Raw genomic sequence first — 19,791 nt, forward strand, 5'->3', positions numbered from 1 at the left:
TCATTAATTTTCTTAAGTTTCTCTATGGTCTCCACAAACTCAAGGGATTGAACAATTTGCACACTCCCAACCCATATTTCTAAGTTGCATATCCTTAAAACGGTTGATGAAGTTTTTCCACATATGCATCATACAATTTTGATTTGGTACATCTCCCATTACATCTTTTATTGCCTCAAGTAGGCCTTGAACATAGCACAATACCATACCATAAACATAAGCAAATTAATTAAATTGTTCAACAATAACAAAAAAAACTGAACAAAATTTTAGAACCACAAGTTTAAACAAATTAACTAAATTGCATGAACAATAACATTATCCAAACATATAATTAAACATCTTCACTTTTATAATCAATCAAACATAAAACATAATCCGAAATATAATTTAGAACATCTTTAATTATCATTTCCATTCTCTTGCAGATCAATAACATCATAAAAATTTGTAAAAATAAGCCTTGACCAAAAAAGCATCTGGCCTACCGGGGAAGCCCGCCCCCCCCCCCCCCCCGCCAAATCCCACGGATTCGGCAGTGCGGGTTATGCGGACTTTTAAAGTTTGACGGTTTTGAATTTCCGGCTTATCCCGCCTTTTTTGACTAGTTAGGCGGGTCGGTCCGACAAATTTCGGCCTGTTTACCAACCCTACTTGGTGTGGACTACACCAGGAGATACTGGAGGCCTACGAGTGCCTGAGGAGGCCGAGCTACGATGGAGGAAGAAGAAGGAAGGAAATGAGTGTGGAGGAAGAAGGAAAAAAGGAAAGAAAGAGGAAATGAAAGGAAAGGGTATTTATGGAATTATGAACAAAAAATTAACAATTGTTCATTTTTATCGAACGAAACTTATCTTGTATGGGTATAACTTTAGTTTTAAATTTTTATAGTCAGTTTTGTCAGCGTTCGAATCTTTAATAGTTATAAATGGCTATTTACTCTTTTCTTTTCGACAGTTTACACCACTCAACTACCATGTGCCAATTTCACATTTTCACGACTAAACTACTAAAATAATACTCGAAAATTTATATTGTTGACATAAAAAAATTTCAAAACATGCTCACGGCAAATAATTTTAAAAGATTTAAAAATTCTATAAAAAAAAAATACATATTAAATATATATTCTAAAAAATTTACAGATCAAAGTTTGATACAAATTTTTATAATTATTATTAAAAATATAAGATAGTTTTCATCTTTAAAATTTGGTCATTTTATGTCAAGTAAAATTTAAAAAAATTAGTATGGATGACCATATTTGTTTGAAAAATAAAAAAATTCTAGAGATCAAATTTTACTTGAAATTTTTTGTATACCTACTAAATATTTATTTAAATATTGTCACAAAATTTTGAATTAAATAGATAAATTGTTTTTTAAATATGAAATTTTTATCACTTACAAAAAATATAATATTCGCTTATTATTTTTATCGAATTTTCAAATTGTTCAAGAGTTATTTTATGGATAATATATTTTAAGAATCTTTTAATCGACAGCTGAATCTTTTAAGTATCGAATTGAAAGTTAATTTATTCTTTATTTAACTACTTTCTTGTTAGCTCTTAAGAATTTGCCAATATCCAAATCGAGTTAACAAGTTTAAAATTTCTAAAAATATTACTCTCAAAGTAAAACATTTTATTTAATTTCACATTTGTATTTTATTATCATTAGACACATCTAATAAATAAAATAGTAAATTAATAAATAAAAATATTATATATTATTTGTGTGTAAATACACTTTTTTTTAATTTATTTTTAGTACATATTTTGTATTTAAAAATACATTCTATATAAATACAAATAACTTGTTTTTTTTTTCGAGTGTGGATAATATTATCCTTAATAAATACATCTTTTTTAATTACAAGTTTACAACAATAATAATACAATCCAGTTATACATTCAAGTATTTTTGACAACTAAATCCAACTAAATTGGCTCAAACTCAACAAAAAATTACTTTTATCACATTAGCGTATATCACACCGTGCGTTTCAATAATGCAACTTCTTCGTCTTTGTCTTCTTCTTCTTCTATTTCTCTGTTTCCTCCTCCTCCTTCTTCTTTCAAATTTGCGCACGTAGGTTTTTCGTCTTCTTCTTCTTCTCCTTCCGTTATCGTAATCACCAACAACACCAATATTTTACTAACAAAAACTAACATTTGTTTAATTTCAATTTATATAATGAACAATATTCGGTTCAATTGGTATTATACAATAATTTTGTTTTAATAATATTTTCAGTTCATTTGCAGTTCAGGTGTGTTGTCAATGAATAATTTGTCCAAATGGTTGGAATGACTTCAAGACAAATTGAATGAAATGGAATGAAATCTAATACAATTGAATAAAATAATTTTATTCTTTTTTGCTAAAAAAAGACTCAATCATTAACAAAAACACATTGAATTTATTTCTGGATTCAAATGAATCTCAATTAAAGTAAGAAATAAAACAAAATTACTTAAAAAATAAAAAATTTGGTCAATAAATTAAAAAATAAACTGAAATTATTTAATTGTGGCAGTAGAGAAAATCAGAAGTAATAAAAAATATTCGTAAAATATTGGTATTATTGGTGATGACGATAACAAAAAAGAAAAAGAAGAAGACGCAATATTAAACAAAAATTTGCATGTGCGAATTTGGAAGAAAAACCTGCGCGAATGTAGAAGAAGAAGAAAGACGAGGAGGAGGAGAAGGAGCAGGTGATTTGAAAAGTTGTTATAACAATTTGGTTAGACTTAGTTAAATATTTTGTTTGGATGTAGAGCTTTATTCATAATAATAATTGTTCTTGCTTGATTAATCTCCTTTGATCTATAGCTTGTCCAGCCTAGGTTGAACTCAATTTCTTCTATATTGATAGAATAATAAGTCAATTGATAAAAAATATGGAATATGAATATTTATAAAAACACTTCAACACTCAAGTTAATATTTAATTAGAATTTCGAACATACTTTTCTCACCTAAAATATTCCTCTTATAAGTGATATGAAGTTATTATAGTCATGTATAGGTTACAGTTAATCTATCATCTATGGATATTGATACGGACACAACACAAGACGAATGGATACACAAATTTTAAAATTTTATAAGATACGAAGATACAGTATATATATATAATATAAAATATTTTTCAGATAAATTACAATAATATTTTAATTTTTTATTGATATTAAAATATAAAATAATTTTTTAATTACTTTTAATGTTTTCTTTTAATTATATAAAATATTTAAAATATTTTTTAATTTACTAAATAATAATATATATTATTTCTAAACTCATTTCAAAAATACATGTTAAGAATAAAATTGGACACGCTGACACATAATGATATTGAGGTGTATCTAAATGTGTCTGAAGAATAATTTTTTATTTTTTATTGGACACAACAGATACACGTGTCGGACGAATGGCGATGAGTGTCGTGTCCGACTCAAAAATGAATAAAACTCAATGAACACTCTATAAATATATAGTGTTCAGATCTACACAGTCACCCCCACACGACGACATGGGTCTGACCCTACTTATCTAAATAAGTAGGTGAGTTCTATGATGTCTTTTACTATGATGTCTAAATTGCTTAACTTGCTTTTAAAGGTAAAAAATAAAATATTTAAATAAAAAAATAGAATATTTAAAATTTATTAAATATTATCTTTTTTTTTTTGTAGGTTAGGCACAATCTTAAAGGCACTATAGCATTTACCAAATAAGTAACTAACTCATACAATATCTCCAATTAATCTATAAAGGAGATTTCAATCTACATAAAAATCTGTCTAAAATTCTTACCAATTTAAGCATCATCAAATTTTTTTGTAAATACTATCTCTCACCTTCATCAATACATCGGACGGCGATACTTCTACGACAGAAAAAACATCAGACACAACCACCAAAATAACTTAAACCTTACTTTCATACCTAAATCACAATTTTAAATAGGTGACTTCTCTGGTGGTTAAGTCTCCCGTAACTAGTGATGGCTAGGTGTTGACCATCTAATTCAAACTTGACACTTGGCATAGGTATTTGAAAGAGAATTTTTTAACCAGCTCTGTAATTAATGATTATGTTACAGTAATGTGAGATAAGTTTTATAAAGTTACTGTGATTGTGAAATTGAAGAGTGCATCACTTAGAATTTTTGAGTTTCTCGCCGGCGATTTTCAATCCAAGCAGTGGATCGTAAAAACACAAGGCTTATTGTCACAATTCGTGAAGCTTCTGAACAAAGGAATTGAGGGACTTCACGAGACATTTTGGCTCGATTTTGGTGACTCAATGCGAAACCCGAACATGCCCATTCAAAAATTGTCAAAGCAGTTTCAAAGACGCTATAGATCACCGCCTCCAACAGTTCCATGGTAGAGAAGTGCCTAAAATTTCTGGCAGTGGTGGTGACATGTGCGGATGGTATAGGGTAGCGATAGACGGAGATATTTCATGCACTGCAAAAGTGGTGAAGAGACTGGCAAAAACAAGAAAGGCGATGCCGAAAGATGCGGTGGTGATACTGTGGAGTATGTGCTGTCTTTACAAGTGAAACGACGTCGTGATGGTGCTTTTGTTTTTGCAGAGAAGATGAGAGCCACGTGAAGAGCATGTGCTTGGATTTGATTAAGCCTTGTTAAATACTCATTCTTAAGTAACATAAAAAAGAAAAATATACCGTTTTAATACTCTTGATTATAAATTAAATTCAATTTATTTTTTGTTATGGTATTTATTGAAAATCCATTTGTTCGTTCCAAAAATTTTGAATAATCAATTTTTTTTTCTTTTTGGTAAATCCAATGTCTCAATTACAGCCCACATGATATCATCTAGTAAGTTAGTAACTCACTAAAACTTACCGCACATTATCATCATAACCTAACTATTATTAGAGAGTTGGTTAAAAAATTATTTTGCAAACACCTATGCCAAATGTCAAGCTTAGGTTGGATGGTCAACACCTAGTCATTACTAATCACGAAGGCTTAGCCACCAGAGAAATCACCTTTTAAATAACCCTGGAAACCATATCTATCTTAATTTTGAGTTTTTGACATCAGAAGAGTAGATTTGTTAAAATATGAGTAATCTAATCGTGGCTCCAATTGCATCCAACGAAGTTCCTTAAGGCTTATCTATGACACGAGATGCGAGTCACAATGCAATGCGTCAAAGACAACAACACCCAGGTCACATATGTTCCAAGAAATTATATTTATACCATTATTTGGTATATTTTTAAATATATATCTTTTTATAATATAAAATATTTTTAATCTGCATTAATTATTTTATAAAAAAATATACACATAAAATATAGAAAGAATATTGCATCTAATAATTATTTTTGTTATGTTAAGGATACTACGAAATGATAAAGGAATGAGTATTGATAGGAAGTAAAATTTCAGGTCGAATTTCTCCATAAAAAAGTTCAATTTACCAATTATATATATAATCAGTTAAAATCCAAAAGAAACTTTATTTCTTCATCACTACAATGTAATACATGAAGAATATCAGCTTAATTTAAAGAATGTGAAGGGGAGTTGGAGGAGAGAAGGGGTTCTTCAAAATCAGTTGATTCAATATTATTATTATTATTATTAATATTTTTTATTATGTGGATCTTCACTTCCTCTTCTGCTGGTGTTATTGCATCGGTCGTCACATTATCATCATTTTCAGCTACTTCTTCAGCCTTACCCCACAGCACAATATACAAGCCAATAATAACTCCAATTGCGCCTATCAAGCTATGAATTAATTCAACATATAAATGAGGAACTTCAGTCTCATGTCATCAAATCAAATGTGTAACAAATAAATGAAGGGAACGAATATTTTTATTTTTATTTTTATTTTTATTTTAATAATGTCATTTTTATTAAGTATGCCGAATGATATTATCAAACAATAATACTAAGATTCTAAGAAGACAATAAAAAATCAGTTTAATCAATTTAAATTTATCTTATTTAATATTTATTAATTCTAGTTATAATTAATGAATGATAAATAAAATAATTTTAAATTATTTTTTGCTAATATATTTTTATTAATAAATATTTTCGATTATTAAACAGTAATGCTAGAGAGACAATAAAAAATTAGCCCAAATTTACTTTATTAGCATTCATTAATTTTAGCGATAATTAATAAACGATAAATAAAATAAGTTTGAGCTATTTTTTGCTAATATTTTTTTGTTATCGAATATTTTCGATTATTAAACAATAATGCTAGAGAGATAATAAAAAATCAACTCAAACTTACTTTATTAATATTCATTAATTCTAGCCACAATTAATGATAAACAAAATAAGTTTGGGTTGTTTTTTGCTAATATTTTTTTGTTACTAAATATTTTTTATTATCAAACAGTAGTAACGTTAGAAAAACAATAAAAAATAAGCTCAAACTTACTTCATTAGCATTCATTAATTTCAAAAATAATTAATAAATACTAAATAAAATAAATTTCAACCGTTTTTTATTAATATCTTTTTGTATCAAATATTTTGGTTATAAAAAATAAAAAAAATATGGTACATCTATTTATTTATCTATCTATCTATTTTCTATTTATTTATAATATATAAAAGTTGATACCAACTTTTTTCATAATGAGTTTAAGCCATTTTTTCTTTACTAATGATGTCACATCAGCAATCTTAATAATTTGACAAAAGATGAAAATCAACCAATCACCATTTAGTAAAATATTTTAAAAAAATTAAAACAAAACACTCTTATTTATTATTATTCAATTAAAACATTAAATGCTAATTAAATGCAATAAACATGCATTAAAAGTGTCATAATAATAATAATTATAAAAAATTTCAGTTACAAATATTTAAATTCTACAACTTATTCAAATTCTACAATTTATACATATTAAGACTCCTACTACTCTTTATTTCTTAATCTCTCATATCAACTGTCAAAAATTTCTTAAATTTAAGATATTTTTATATATTTTCATTCCCATTCATTCATTTTTGTTAATTATTTACAAATAAAAAACATGCATGAAAAGACAAAGTGTACCAATTAATACAAATCGAAAAATGACAAAAAAAAATGAAGATGCAATTTTGTATAATTCTAATATAAATAATTTATGTATTTTTAATATAACATTTATTAAAATACACTATATAGTATAAATAATCTACCTGTTTACGCATTGCGCAGGTCTCACGCTAGTATTTATAATGTATTACGTACCTTCCAGTGTATAGGGTCTCGTGAAGCATTATGGCTGCGAATATGGTGGTAATGACAGTGTACAAGGGAGTGAACATTGCAGAGAAGAGAGGACCTCTTCTTGAGATGCACCATGCTTGCACAAAGAATGATACTGCAGATCCCATAACTCCCTATATATATGATCATGATCATGGGTTAATTAGCTATATATCAGAATTAGTTAACATTATCTATGATGAATTTGAAGATGATGCATTTATTATATGCATGTCTTACTGCATATACAGTGGAAGCAAATTCAAGAAGAGTGTGAAACTTCCAAGCAGCAGGGTGTGGCTCCAGGAATAGTGTGACTGCTCCTGATTGTAATGCAGCCATCAAACACATCCATGCTGATAGAGACAAGTGATTAGGGTGGCTTGCAGATGCTGGAACCTGTAATGAATTAAAGACTAGTTGAAAATTTAAGCATGAATTACACTCATGTTTATTATATATAGACAGACAAAAGCTATTGGGAATCAACCATTTTTTGCCAATAATGAATATTAAAAAGAAATATTCAAAGATAAAAATAATAGAATATCTTAAAAAACACAAGTAAAAAGAATATTTGGGGGTGAAATAAAGTAAAACTAATTTAGGATATAAAATTAAAGCTTTAGAATTTATAATTTAAAATTTGAGGTGAAAAATAATAACCGATGGCGACAGCATACAGGTAAGGCTGGCAATCTATACCCTATCCGTTGTGGTTAGGATAGGGTAGGGAGTAGAGTACGGGTTCAGGGTATATCCTACCCTACCCTACCTGCATCCCTAATATATTATATAATATATATGTAAAAGTTATATATGTAATGAAGAAAGTGAGTGTTGAATCCATAATCTTTTTCTTATAAAAACTTAAAATAACTACTATATTAGTTTAGTTGATGATCATATTATTTGTAATTTTATGTTAGATTTTTTAAGATTTTATTATTTTTAATTTTAATTTAAACTTAGTTTTTTATTTTCTATTTTATTAATATGTATGAAATTTAGAATGGTTGAATTTTATATTTGTTTAAAATTTTTTTATTTTTCTGCGAGTAGGGTAAGATAAGGTAAAATTTAGAATTTTAAGGTGCGGGTAGGATTAGGATTGAAAAATTATCAACCCACGGATAAAGTAGAATAGAATTTTAAAAAAATTTTCAATCTCTGGGTAGAGTTAAAATCCTACCCTACCCTATTTATTGCCAGCCTTACATGCTGGAGATGGTGGGTGGTAGTTGGTGCCTTGGTGGTGAATGGATGAAATTATTGTATCAAAAAATTAAGGAAAAAATGTGAGCAATTGAGTTTGTTTGTTTATTGGTTGATATAGTGATATTGGTTGTTTTTTTTGGTTAATTCCATAATTGGATTGATAGATAGATTGATTATAAGTTTATAACTCCAAGTGAAAATCTAATCCTAAAATTAAATAAATCAACTCAAATATTATACCTGCAAAATCAGCCAAAGTGACCAGCAAAAACTGCTTCCAAAGAGAAAGAGACAACCCAGAAACCAATTGTTGTCAGGACCACCTAAACCTATGAGAAATGAATTTGATGGTGGAAGCTTTTGTGAATTATTGAGTAGCTTTGGACCCTTCAACAATGCCATGGACACTGCTCCACTTACACATGTCACTGTCCCTACTATTTTCGCTATGCCTCTCCAGCTTCCAATATTCACACTCTCCATTCTATTCAAAAATAAAAGGTAAAAATTCAAGTACAATTGTATTCCTTAAGAGTCGTTAAATGATTTTATAAGTTTGATTAAATTATTATTTAATTATTTTCAATTATCAACTTAACAAAAAAACAACTGTATATGAGTTTTCATCAAGATAAAAACATGCATACACTCTTTCATGATACTATTTTCGTTTTAACTCTGTTTATATATGTAGATCAATATGAAGAGCATAATGGAAGGAATTAATGGGCATTGATTAGTTACCGAAGAAGAGCTGCTATAAGAAAAGTGAGAGCTGGGAGAAGATTGGCCATTGCACTTGCAACTGAAGAGGAAACCAGATATAGACCCTCATACAATAGATTCTGATTCAACGTCACACTGTATGTATTTATATATATTCCAAATATTATAATATAAATTAAACTTACGCTAAGTAATCTCACATCACTACTAAACCATCATTATTAACATACAGAAATAGCGAGAGAGAATGGAAACCACAAACCCAATTAGTGAAGCAAGGAATATGAGACAAAAACTCCTAAAACTTAAGGACCACGAGCCAGAGTTTCTCCTGCATGAAATAAAATTAGAGAACAACTGTTACAAATATAATTAGGGGTGATAATAGTTAGGGTAGGACAGGTTTAGACTCCACTCTAGTTTCTAACACAACTCGTAAATTTAAAATTTCTATAAAACTCAATCCTAATCTTATCGTACCCTACAATTCTTCATTTGATCCTATTAGCAACAAAATTAAATTTTTTTATCAAACACAGTATTTAATTATTCTATATATTTCATAAACAAACTAATAAAACAAAAAATACAAATTTAAGATCATATTAACATTAAAAACAACAAAATCATAATGAAATCCATATTAAAATTACAAATAACATCATTATCAATTCATTAATTTCACCATACATGTATAAAACTATAAAATAAAAAGAAAATATCCTTATCAAGGTTAATTTTTTTATATGAAAAAAATATTAGTGTTTTTGTTAAAAAATGTGATTATTTGATGTAATTATAGGTGGGTGAATTTTGTAGATAAAAAGTCAACACACAGAGTGTATGTCGCAACACGCAAGATGCGTGTTGGACACGTTTCTTATACATCCACAATATTATAATACACTTTAAATATCCATCTTCAACTAAAATACCATCTTCATCACCATATTAAAAAAAAAAAGTATAGGTAGACAATAAAAATTATTTATTTTTATATTTTTTAATTTAACTATTAATTTTTATCTTTTTTAATAAATTAGACAAATATATATAGGCATCGTAGCATAGCATGCACCTAAAAATAATTTCTGCGCTATCAATTTCATTATACATAAATTTTTTAACTACATATAATAATATATCAGGAATACAGTACGAGTAGGTCGGATAGGTATAAGCCTAAATCCGTACATAACTTTATTCGCTTCATTCTCAACTCAATCTCACAGCGAATCAGTTGCCAACTCTACCCAAATGGATTGGGGTAGAATATGTACTCGTGGATATGACTAATATTTCCAGCTTTAGATATATTTGTACTCCCTCCGATACATTTAACCTTTTGAAAAAAAGTCATTTCATAATATGGTATCAAAATGGAACTTAAAAGTCTAGCAAAAATTCACTTAAATCCAAAAAACTAAGAAACCAAGTGATTTCATGTGATTACAATCATCAAGTAATTAAGAAACTAAGAAAGTAATTAGAAGAATAAGGAAGAGGTAATACCCAGAGAAATAAGCAACGGGAACAATGACAAGAGTTGCCATAAGTTGGCGGTAGACAACAAAGACCCTTGGGCTCATTCCCTCTACTAAGACAGTCCTTGTTCCAATGGCAATACCTGCATATATCACCTGTAGCAGCACCATTGCCACCACCGGCAGGTACCTATCTACCCTACTCCCCATCTTTTGATCTTCTTTTTCCATTCACTAGGTATATATTCTTCAAGACTCGAGAAAGCTATAGTTCGGTTGCACTTGTATATACATTGAAACAAGAGGCCCACATTCTATGTAGTATTATCTAATTAATTTATCTCATATATTTTTTTCCTTTTATTATGCATCTCAGATTCGGATCTGTCTAGTGTAGCTGTAACGTGATAACTACATACTATTTTGTAGTGAAATTACATATAAATAATCAATTATTAATTATTAATTGTATTTATACATGGGAAAGATGTTAATTATTTTCCTATATTAGTCACCTGGATAACAAAAGTCTAGCACTCAATTTAGTTATATATAATATTCAATCGAAACTACGAGATAACTCGCATTTTAATACAAGGTATAAACTGACCGCCGAATATGACAAAAAAAAAAGTGACCGCCGAAGAAAAGAACAGAAAAGTGTGAACACCTAAAATGATCAGACATTTAATAGGCTAAGGGTTTGCCGCATGTATAATGAGTAATATACACATGGGAATGATGGGATAGCAAATATATATATGATATATATGGAGAGAGTCAGCAATGCAAGCAAGCTGCACATAACATGCGGCACCGCGTAGTCAGTCATTGGATGAACAGAAACTCAACATTAATTTCATAGAGAATGAATAAGTTTACTATGATTTAAGATTTCGGATATTATTATCCTGCATGATATTATTACCACAGCTTGGAAATTCAAGGTCACTGGGAAAGGGGGTGTGATCAAATATGAGCAAAATTTCGAACCACACTAAAATAGTTTTTAAGTTTAAATCTGATCCACATATTTGCATATCAGATCGAATATATTCGCAAAACATAAAAAATTTTTAAAAAAATATTTTTATTAAAAAATATCAATAATTTTTTTTTTTAACATGTTTATTCTTAAAGTATTATTAAATATATTTTTTTTAAATAATAAAAATAAAATAATACAACATATATAATAATTATTAGTTGAAATAAATCATAAAAAGAATATTTATTTACTTATTTATTTTTACAGATCTGTAGATATACGGATCGGATTTGCTGATACCCTACCTCAAATCCGCGATCCTAGATCCTATTAGTATGCAGTCGGATTAATATCCGTAATTTTCGGATCGAATTTGGATAAATAATGCGAATATGCAAATCAAATCCGAACCATAAATATCCCTATTTAATTGCTAGGCAATAGTAGCAACAGTACCAATAAAATCTCTCTAAGACGTACATTAAGAATTGCTTATATGAATATCAATTTCGTCATTTCCTTTTTCGAAGACTAAAGATGTTCATCCAGAGAGCCACTTTCAGAGACATCAATCCTCCAATTTTCTCTCTTATCCAAAAGGATTGTTTATTGGAGAGCAAGATTGACCAATATCAATGGTTGTAGCTTTTGAAGCATTTCAAGATAAAGAGAAACTACAAAAATGCTTCTCGAACTTTTGTGGGGAGCCCTAGACCAGGTTCAAATTCAGTTAGAGGTGAGAAGTACTGATCCACCATGTCTTGAGACACCTTTTCCAATGTTGGAGGATCCCACTGCATATATTTGGATATCAATTATTATATTATAGTGTTTAAAGATAAATAGGAAGAAAACCATTGATGAGATTCTTCGAAATGAATTATTTGTGTCAAACCCAATGATATGCATAACACTGTTGTCTTTAACAGATGATATTATCAGAAACTTTGATAAGATCTTCAAATTGGTACCTTTGGTGCAAAGTCCTTGTCCACCACACGAGCCCTTATCCCCTAAAAACAATTCAAAGCAATTCACGTTAAATTAGATACAAGTAGTTTGTTTCGTCTAGAATGTGAATATTTGCAAGTAGATGACCCAACAATATTGGATCAGATAGACTCTAATATCATATTAGAATTGAGATTGAGTGAACCTAACTCAACCCCAAAACTAGCTCATAGGGCGAGGAATGTCTCACATTTATAAACCATCTAGAAACCTCATCTTTGAGTGATGTTGGATTTGTACTACTGGCAATGTTCATTACCTCACAAAAGTCACCAGAAATCTGCTTAGATGTTGCTTGTAAAGTCATATGGTACTCACGCGACAAGCACTGGTCAAGAGTCTGAAATCTACCCTCTCGTATCTGCATCAGTTAGACGGTTTACATTATAGTAAGCGGCTTCTCGTATGGAAGGAAGAAAGCATAGTAATCAAGAACTCAAATGAGTTTTGACAAGAAAAAGAAACTCACTGATCTCAAGGAAACCTTCAGGCTCAATGGCGAAGCTTCTTTAAGTCTATTTAGGGTAGAAATGCACCATGCATCATTTGTTTCACTTGCCACTCTTTCCTAATGGAAATTTAAGTAATTAGATGGAAAAAAGAAACTGTGCACTGTTACCAGAAAGTTAAGCCACTCACAATAGATAGATGTTAATCAAAGATTAGCTGGTACAAATAGAGTTAACCAGATAAGAGACTACAACTAAGAGCGACACTAAAGACATTTTAGCAGCAGAAGAAATGAAATTCTAACATAAAGCTGTGCAGGAGGTACTTAAATTTAACGGAAGATGTAAAGCTCACCAAAGAATCAACAATCTCTTCCACTGTGTCATGGCAAAAGCATTTATCTACAACTTCAATCCTGAAGAAAATGAAAAGTAGAAAAAAGGGCTATCTTAAACTGTGAATCAGAATATAAGAAATAAAGTTAGTAAGGAGAGCATCTAAACAGCTATGGGCCTTTTTCCTTATTTTCTTGTAGGCTTCTGCTACTAACAACCATTTAGGCTCAATTTAAAAGCAAGGGAGGGGTATTTCGTGATATGTACTAATATGTTTAGTTTGTCGAAACGTTGTCTGTTTCCATTTTGAATGTTTATTGACGTGAAAACAAGATATTTAAAAAAATATATATTCTTTTCACTTTTTTCCTTGACATAATCCTAAAAAGAGTATATTTTCCTCCCCTCTTGTAATTTCTGCCTATTTTTTGTATTATCTCTTTTGCATCCCAAAATTAAAAAGAAAGAAGACAACACTTAAAAGATAAGACAAACCTTTGAAGTACACTACTGCTATCTGGGTGTACAAGGTCACCATACTGTTCTAAAGTGGTTTCAATTACAGAAGGATCATCAGTAACTAATTTCCCCAGCTGTTCTTCAATTAACGGGAGCCTCTATAGAACAAAATGATAGCTTGAGCTTGAAAAAAGTCCATTAAATTTTGAAATAAAGCAAGCAAGCAAGCAGGGTCTAACAGAACTAAACTGCACTTAGTGAGTAGTGTGTAGCAAGTCCACAAGTAACCATCTCTACTCCATTGAGCTTTTCCCCTGTTAGGGCCAAGTATTCGCCTACATAGTACATACAATAACAACCTATCAAACAAAGAAAGGCTAGAGAGGAATTTTATCAATCATGTTTTCAATAGATGAATAGTTCTGATCTTCTGAACCCATGAAATTCCCTTCAATAATTTTCACATAAAATAGGAGGATTATCCCATTAACCATTTTGTCCTGTGAACATGATGTCAGAAACAAGAATGAGTAAGCATTGGGAATTTGAAAAATAACTTCCATATCTTAGTCTTCATTCAGAACCTCAGTGATTCTATAACTTGCAAAAGTAGAAGGGGGGAAAAAATTGAAAGTACTGTTTTCCAATAACAAATTTTAGCAACTAGGACGTATCTAAATGTCCAAACTTGCAAATTAGATATACACATAATCATACCTAAGTGACCAGGTAAATGTGAAAGGTAGAAAGATGCTCCAGCATCAGGGTGAAATCCAATAAGAACTTCAGGGGTAGCAAAAATCTGAAAAATAGGGATATGTTATAATCATTATATTTTGGTTAATTCAACGTGATGAATTCTGTTGAAGATTTGTAGAGAATCAATATTCATAGACTCAATGTGTGCCTATAACTTATGAACCCTTGTGCTGCTTAATTAGTTTTGTCAGGCTTTTAAGGTATCTTGAATTACTTAGATGACCAAACTCCCAATGATAAAGTGATAAAGTGGGGGATTAACTACCATTGCATATGTAATTTCCATCTTATGTGAACCTCATTATCCTAATTTAAAAGTAAAAGTAAAGTGACAAATAAATCCCTAACGATTTACACTTCGAACAGATTAGTCCCTAATAAAAAAGCACCAATAAAGTCTTAAGGATAACATATGTAGACACACTACCTTTAAACTAGCTCCTATGATTAGGGTAGAAGGTCTTAATTTGAACTAACTTGTCCACGTTCGTTATTTTGGAGGACTTCATTGGTATTTTTTTCTTTAAGGATTAATTTGTCCAAAATATAAATTCTCATATGTTTATTTGTCACTTTAATCTAAGAGTAATTAGACACTTATTTTCTCACTCTACCAACCTCCTGATGCTTGATCCATACATATACATGAAGAAATCCATAAATACTATCTCACATTTCATGAAATACTAGAGAACGAGCAAGAAAGTTTGTTATGTTACATTACATACAGTTTTGTCGGTTGCAACTCGAAAAGTGCCGGGGATTGAAATTCCAGCTCCACCACCCATGGTAATGCCATTCAGAAGAGCGATCTGCGCGAAGATCACAGCTTACAGTTGAAAATAAAGGAACTGAATCATGAGAAGAGGCAATGCATGTGATGAAAGAAAGAATCGAAAAGTAGTACTCACATGTGGCTTCATATATGTACCTATGACGTAAATAAAACGATATATTGTTCGGAAGAATTCCTTGCAGGCTTCCATGTTGGCTGCGTGAATGGGAAGGGAATAAGAATGATATGAAAAAGAAAAAGGAAAGTAAATTGATTGAGATGAGTTGGACCTCTGTTGATGAAATGGTAAATGGCGACAATATCACCGCCAGCTGCAAATGCCCGACCACTGCCCTTCATAACAAAATTGAGAACAAGAGTGTCTAAGAAGCTAAACAATACAAGCTTTAGTTAGTTAGTTAGTTAGTTAGTTACCTTGATGGTGACAAAGCCAACGTCGGGGTTATCTTCCCAGGCTCGGTAAAGTTTGCTGAGGGTAGCCACCTGAGTTGAGTCAGTCAGCAAGACAAACCTCAAATAGACAATAATTAAACAGAAATTATCAAATAATAATACCATGGAGGTGTTGAGGGCGTTGAGAGCCGTGGGTCTGTTGAGAATTGCCATTCTCGAGTAACCGTTTCCTTCAACAACCACAACTTCCTCGTTCGAAGAAGAACACAGGGTTCGGCTTTGGCATCTGTATCTGTATCTGTATGCAATTGGATTAAACCTTGTTAGGAGCGATCTTGCGCGTTGCATTATTGCTGCTTCTTCACTCTTCACCCTTCACCTCACCTGCTACCCTCACTCACTCTCGCGTCTTCTACCTGTAATTAACTTATTATTATTATTGGATTCGATCGGAGTCGTATCCGCCTATCCGGTAAATGCATAAACCCGCTCATGTATTAACCATGGGCTCCGCTCTTGGCATAACAGGCCCACTTAACTACCACCCTTTTTCACATTTTTGCAAATTCTTTTAATTTTTCCTCAATTGATCTTATAAAATGTAATTTTATATCATACAAAATTTAAGTATGACAAAAAAATTTATAATATAAAAATAAAAACTTAGGTGCAGTTAACTTTATGTTGATAATTGAGAATCGTTAAATGATTTAGTAGGTTTGACTAAATTATCATTTAATATTCTAAGTTATCAACTTCACTTTAAATTAACTACACGTAAGTTTCACTAATATAAAATTATATTTTATAAAACCAATTAAGAAAATATATTTCTTTGCAAGTATGCTTGTTTCATAAATTTTAATTTGTAATGCATTATTGTTTTTTTTTTTTGTCATTATTGCATTATTGTATTGTTGAACTTACTATCTCTTGTAGCTTTGGAGGTGTTCATACCCTGGCCCAATAATAAAGGCCCAGGTCCAAGCGAAAGGCCTAGTCCAGAGAATTGAGCCTTGCTGAGCACCGACCTTCATACTAAGAAGTCGGTGTTGACTACGACTCGCTCTAAAGAGGTCGGAACGGAGAGTAGCTGGCAGATAAGCCTTCATTCAAATGAGTAACTGCCTCTAAAATTTCTCTAACCACTTCATCAAGCCATATCTTAACCTCCCTAAGATAATGGGACGGTTAACGCCCTAAAAATACGGCACTACTCCAACGGTGGTTATTGGCTCACACTATAAATACACTGACACCCCTCAGGTATCTCTAAGCCCAACACATTCAAAACTTGCTTACACCTTTGCTAACTTAGGCATCGGAGTGTCTTTGCAGGTACCACCCCCCATTCACTCACGTAAACAAGTCGGAAGGAGGTTCCCGCGCGCGAACCTACTCGGAAGCCACCCTCCGTAGACGATTGGGCCAACCAACGCCATCCATTCTATTAATCTCCGGTTACCCACCGTAACATTGGCGCCGTTGCCGGAGAACCCGAGAAATCATCCACCGATGGCGGACAGATCCCACGAAGAAGGTCATGTGGAGACAGATTCTGAGCAAGAGAATCTGGACACAGGCAATAACGATGCGGATTTTACCCTCCACCAGGAAATTGATAACCAGCACAGAGAAGGCACCTCCGGAGTAAAAAACCCGAAGATAAACTCTTCAGAAGGGCGCGAGTCAGAAAAAGAAGGACCATCCCATGTGACTGAACTCATGGGATTAGTCCACAGCCGCCTGGAACAGCTGGAACAAGAACGGGAGCGACAAAAGGAAACTAAAAAGAACCTAAAAGAGGAGATGGAACGACGAAAATAGTTAGAAAGAAAACTCTTAAAGTTAGAATCCTCCCTTAAAGGTCGCAACTCCCGTGACGAACAAGAAGAGCCGCCCTTAGGTGGGGAGGATCCTTTCAGCAAGGACATAATGAGGGCAAAAGTTCCGAGGAACTTTAAAAGCCCCGATATGGACCTCTATGACGGAACCACGGATCCAAAGCATCACCTGAGCAACTTCAAAAGTCGGATGTACCTAGCTGATGCTTCCGACGCTACGCGATGCAAGGCCTTCCCGACCACTCTATCAAAAGCGGCGATGAAGTGGTTCGATAGCCTCCCCCTAGGTCGGTTACTAGTTTTGAAGACCTCTCACAGAAGTTTTTGATGAGGTTCTCAATCCAGAAAGACAAAGTGAAACATGCACCGAGCCTCCTGGGAATAAAACAGGAGGTCGGAGAATCTTTACGAGCCTACATGGAAAGGTTCAACAAAGCATGTTTGGAGATTCAAGACCTACCCACAGAGGCAGTCATAATGGGGTTAGTCAATGGACTCAGAGAAGGTCCCTTCTCACAATCCATATCTAAAAGACACCCCGTTTCTCTAAGTGATATACAGGAAAGAGCTGAAAAGTACATCAATATGGAGGAAAATGCCAAATTGAGAGACCTGAGTTGGCGACCTGGGCCCCCTCCCTCAACAAAAGAAAGGGAAAGGGAAACCAAGAAAAGGGAAGAACTCGGTCTCGACAGACTAAGGAAGTACCACTCTTATACTCCTCTAAAAGTTTCAATAGTGGATGTGTACAGAGAAATTTGCAACACTGAAAGACTGCCACCCCCCAGACCCATCAAAAATAAAAAGGGGGGAAGCCGCAGCGACTACTGTGAGTACCATAAAATATATGGTCACTCCACGAACGATTGTTACGACCTCAAAAATGTGATAGAAAAGTTGGCTAGAGAAGGTCGACTTGACAGATATCTCATAGAAAGGTCGGACGGTCATGGGAAGAGGAAGCGAGATGATATCGACAGAAGAGACCCACCACCGTCGACTCCTAAGAGACATATTCATATGATCTCAGGAGGGTTCGCGGGAGGGGGACTCACAAAATCCTCTCGCAAAAGGCACCTCAAGAGAGTCTATCAAGTCGGAGGAGAGTCATCCGATCTCCCCACCATCTCATTCACTAAAGAAGATGGGCAAGGAATAATCCCTGGACACGACGATCCAGTAGTAATAACTATGATCCTAGCCAATGCCCATCTCCACAGAACCCTAGTAGACCAAGGAAGCTCAGCAGACATCCTTTTTAAGCCCGCTTTTGACAAGCTAGGGTTGGACGAGAAAGAATTAAGAGCCTACCCCGACACCCTATACGGATTAGGGGACACGCCAATAAAACCACTGGGATTTTTGCCCCTCCACACTACTTTTGGAAAAGGGGAAAAATCTAAGACTCTGAGTATAGACTTCATAGTCATTGATGTCGGGTCAGCATATAATGCTTTAATCGGCAGAGCTATCCTAAATCGACTCGGAGCAGTGGTATCCACTCCCCACCTTTGCATGAAATTCCCGACCTCAGCGGGAATAGCAACGGTAAGGGGAGACCAAAAATTGGCGAGAAAATGCTACAATGAAAGCCTAAATCTGAGAGGAAAGGGCAGAGAAGTCCACACAATAGAGCTCGGTGGTGCAAGGGCCAGAGAAGAGCTGCGACCACAACCGGAAGAAAAAACCGAGGAGATACAGGTCGGCAAAGAGGAAGGGAAAAATACTCACATAGGAGCCAACCTAGGGGAGACCCTAAAGCAAGAATTGACTAAACTCCTAAGAGATAACTCCGACCTCTTCGCCTGGAAGGCCTCTGACATGCCTGGGATAGACCCCGAGCTCATGTCCTACAAACTCTCAGTTTATTCGGGATCCCGACCTGTACAACAAAGAAGACGCAAGCTCGGCCCAGAACGAGCCCTAATAGTAGAAGAACAAGTACAGGCGCTCCTGGAAGCTGGCTTCATCAGAGAAGTCAAGTACCCAACATGGCTAGCCAATGTAGTGCTGGTCAAAAAACAGAATGGCAAATGGAGAATGTGTG

At 32.8% G+C, this 19,791-nt stretch overlaps 2 protein-coding genes across 4 annotated transcripts; both read right to left on the reverse strand.

The window, feature by feature from the left end:
- Window positions 1-5,447: 5,447 nt before the first annotated feature.
- LOC130962019 (WAT1-related protein At4g30420-like) lies at window positions 5,448-11,014 on the reverse strand. Of its 2 annotated transcripts, none has more exons than XM_057888102.1 (7): window positions 10,738-11,010; window positions 9,488-9,556; window positions 9,244-9,360; window positions 8,740-8,983; window positions 7,522-7,680; window positions 7,264-7,415; window positions 5,448-5,786 (listed from the first exon to the last, which is right to left on the reverse strand). In XM_057888102.1, exons 1-7 carry the CDS (start codon window positions 10,938-10,940, stop codon window positions 5,555-5,557), a joined length of 1,176 nt encoding a protein of 391 aa, XP_057744085.1. In that variant the 5' UTR covers window positions 10,941-11,010; the 3' UTR covers window positions 5,448-5,554. The 2 variants fall into 2 exon arrangements, with proteins under 2 accessions (XP_057744085.1, XP_057744087.1); XM_057888104.1 differs by having other exon boundaries at window positions 5,487-5,778; window positions 10,738-11,014.
- Window positions 11,015-12,043: 1,029 nt separating this feature from the next.
- On the reverse strand, window positions 12,044-16,345 carry LOC130960296 (3-hydroxyisobutyryl-CoA hydrolase-like protein 1, mitochondrial). Of its 2 annotated transcripts, none has more exons than XM_057885669.1 (13): window positions 16,063-16,345; window positions 15,922-15,990; window positions 15,777-15,840; window positions 15,623-15,702; window positions 15,440-15,523; window positions 14,670-14,754; window positions 14,202-14,287; window positions 13,989-14,110; window positions 13,513-13,573; window positions 13,178-13,276; window positions 12,899-13,069; window positions 12,669-12,710; window positions 12,044-12,491 (listed from the first exon to the last, which is right to left on the reverse strand). In XM_057885669.1, the coding sequence occupies exons 1-13, from the start codon at window positions 16,246-16,248 to the stop codon at window positions 12,372-12,374; spliced, it is 1,269 nt and encodes a 422-aa protein (XP_057741652.1). In that variant the 5' UTR covers window positions 16,249-16,345; the 3' UTR covers window positions 12,044-12,371. The 2 variants fall into 2 exon arrangements, with proteins under 2 accessions (XP_057741652.1, XP_057741653.1); XM_057885670.1 differs by having other exon boundaries at window positions 12,968-13,069; window positions 16,063-16,344.
- Between the last annotated feature and the right edge of the window lie 3,446 nt (window positions 16,346-19,791).

This window comes from Arachis stenosperma, chromosome 2 (assembly GCF_014773155.1).
Source record: "Arachis stenosperma cultivar V10309 chromosome 2, arast.V10309.gnm1.PFL2, whole genome shotgun sequence".
Classification (NCBI taxonomy): domain Eukaryota; kingdom Viridiplantae; phylum Streptophyta; class Magnoliopsida; order Fabales; family Fabaceae; genus Arachis; species Arachis stenosperma.

Excerpts from the sequence above, each read along its gene's own strand:
- LOC130962019 (XM_057888102.1), bottom strand. The coding sequence starts at position 10,940 with ATGGAAAAAGAAGATCAAAAGATGGGGAGTAGGGTAGATAGGTACCTG. Across the intron at positions 9,361-9,487 it reads TTCCTTGCTTCACTAATTGG|TGTGACGTTGAATCAGAATC; the intron begins GTTTGTGGTTTC and ends AAATACATACAG. Across the intron at positions 7,681-8,739 it reads CACTTTGGCTGATTTTGCAG|GTTCCAGCATCTGCAAGCCA; the intron begins GTATAATATTTG and ends AATTCATTACAG.
- LOC130960296 (XM_057885669.1), bottom strand. The coding sequence starts at position 16,248 with ATGCAACGCGCAAGATCGCTCCTAACAAGGTTTAATCCAATTGCATAC. Across the intron at positions 15,524-15,622 it reads GTACATATATGAAGCCACAT|ATCGCTCTTCTGAATGGCAT; the intron begins GTGAGTACTACT and ends ATCTTCGCGCAG. Across the intron at positions 12,492-12,668 it reads ACAAGGACTTTGCACCAAAG|TGGGATCCTCCAACATTGGA; the intron begins GTACCAATTTGA and ends AAATATATGCAG.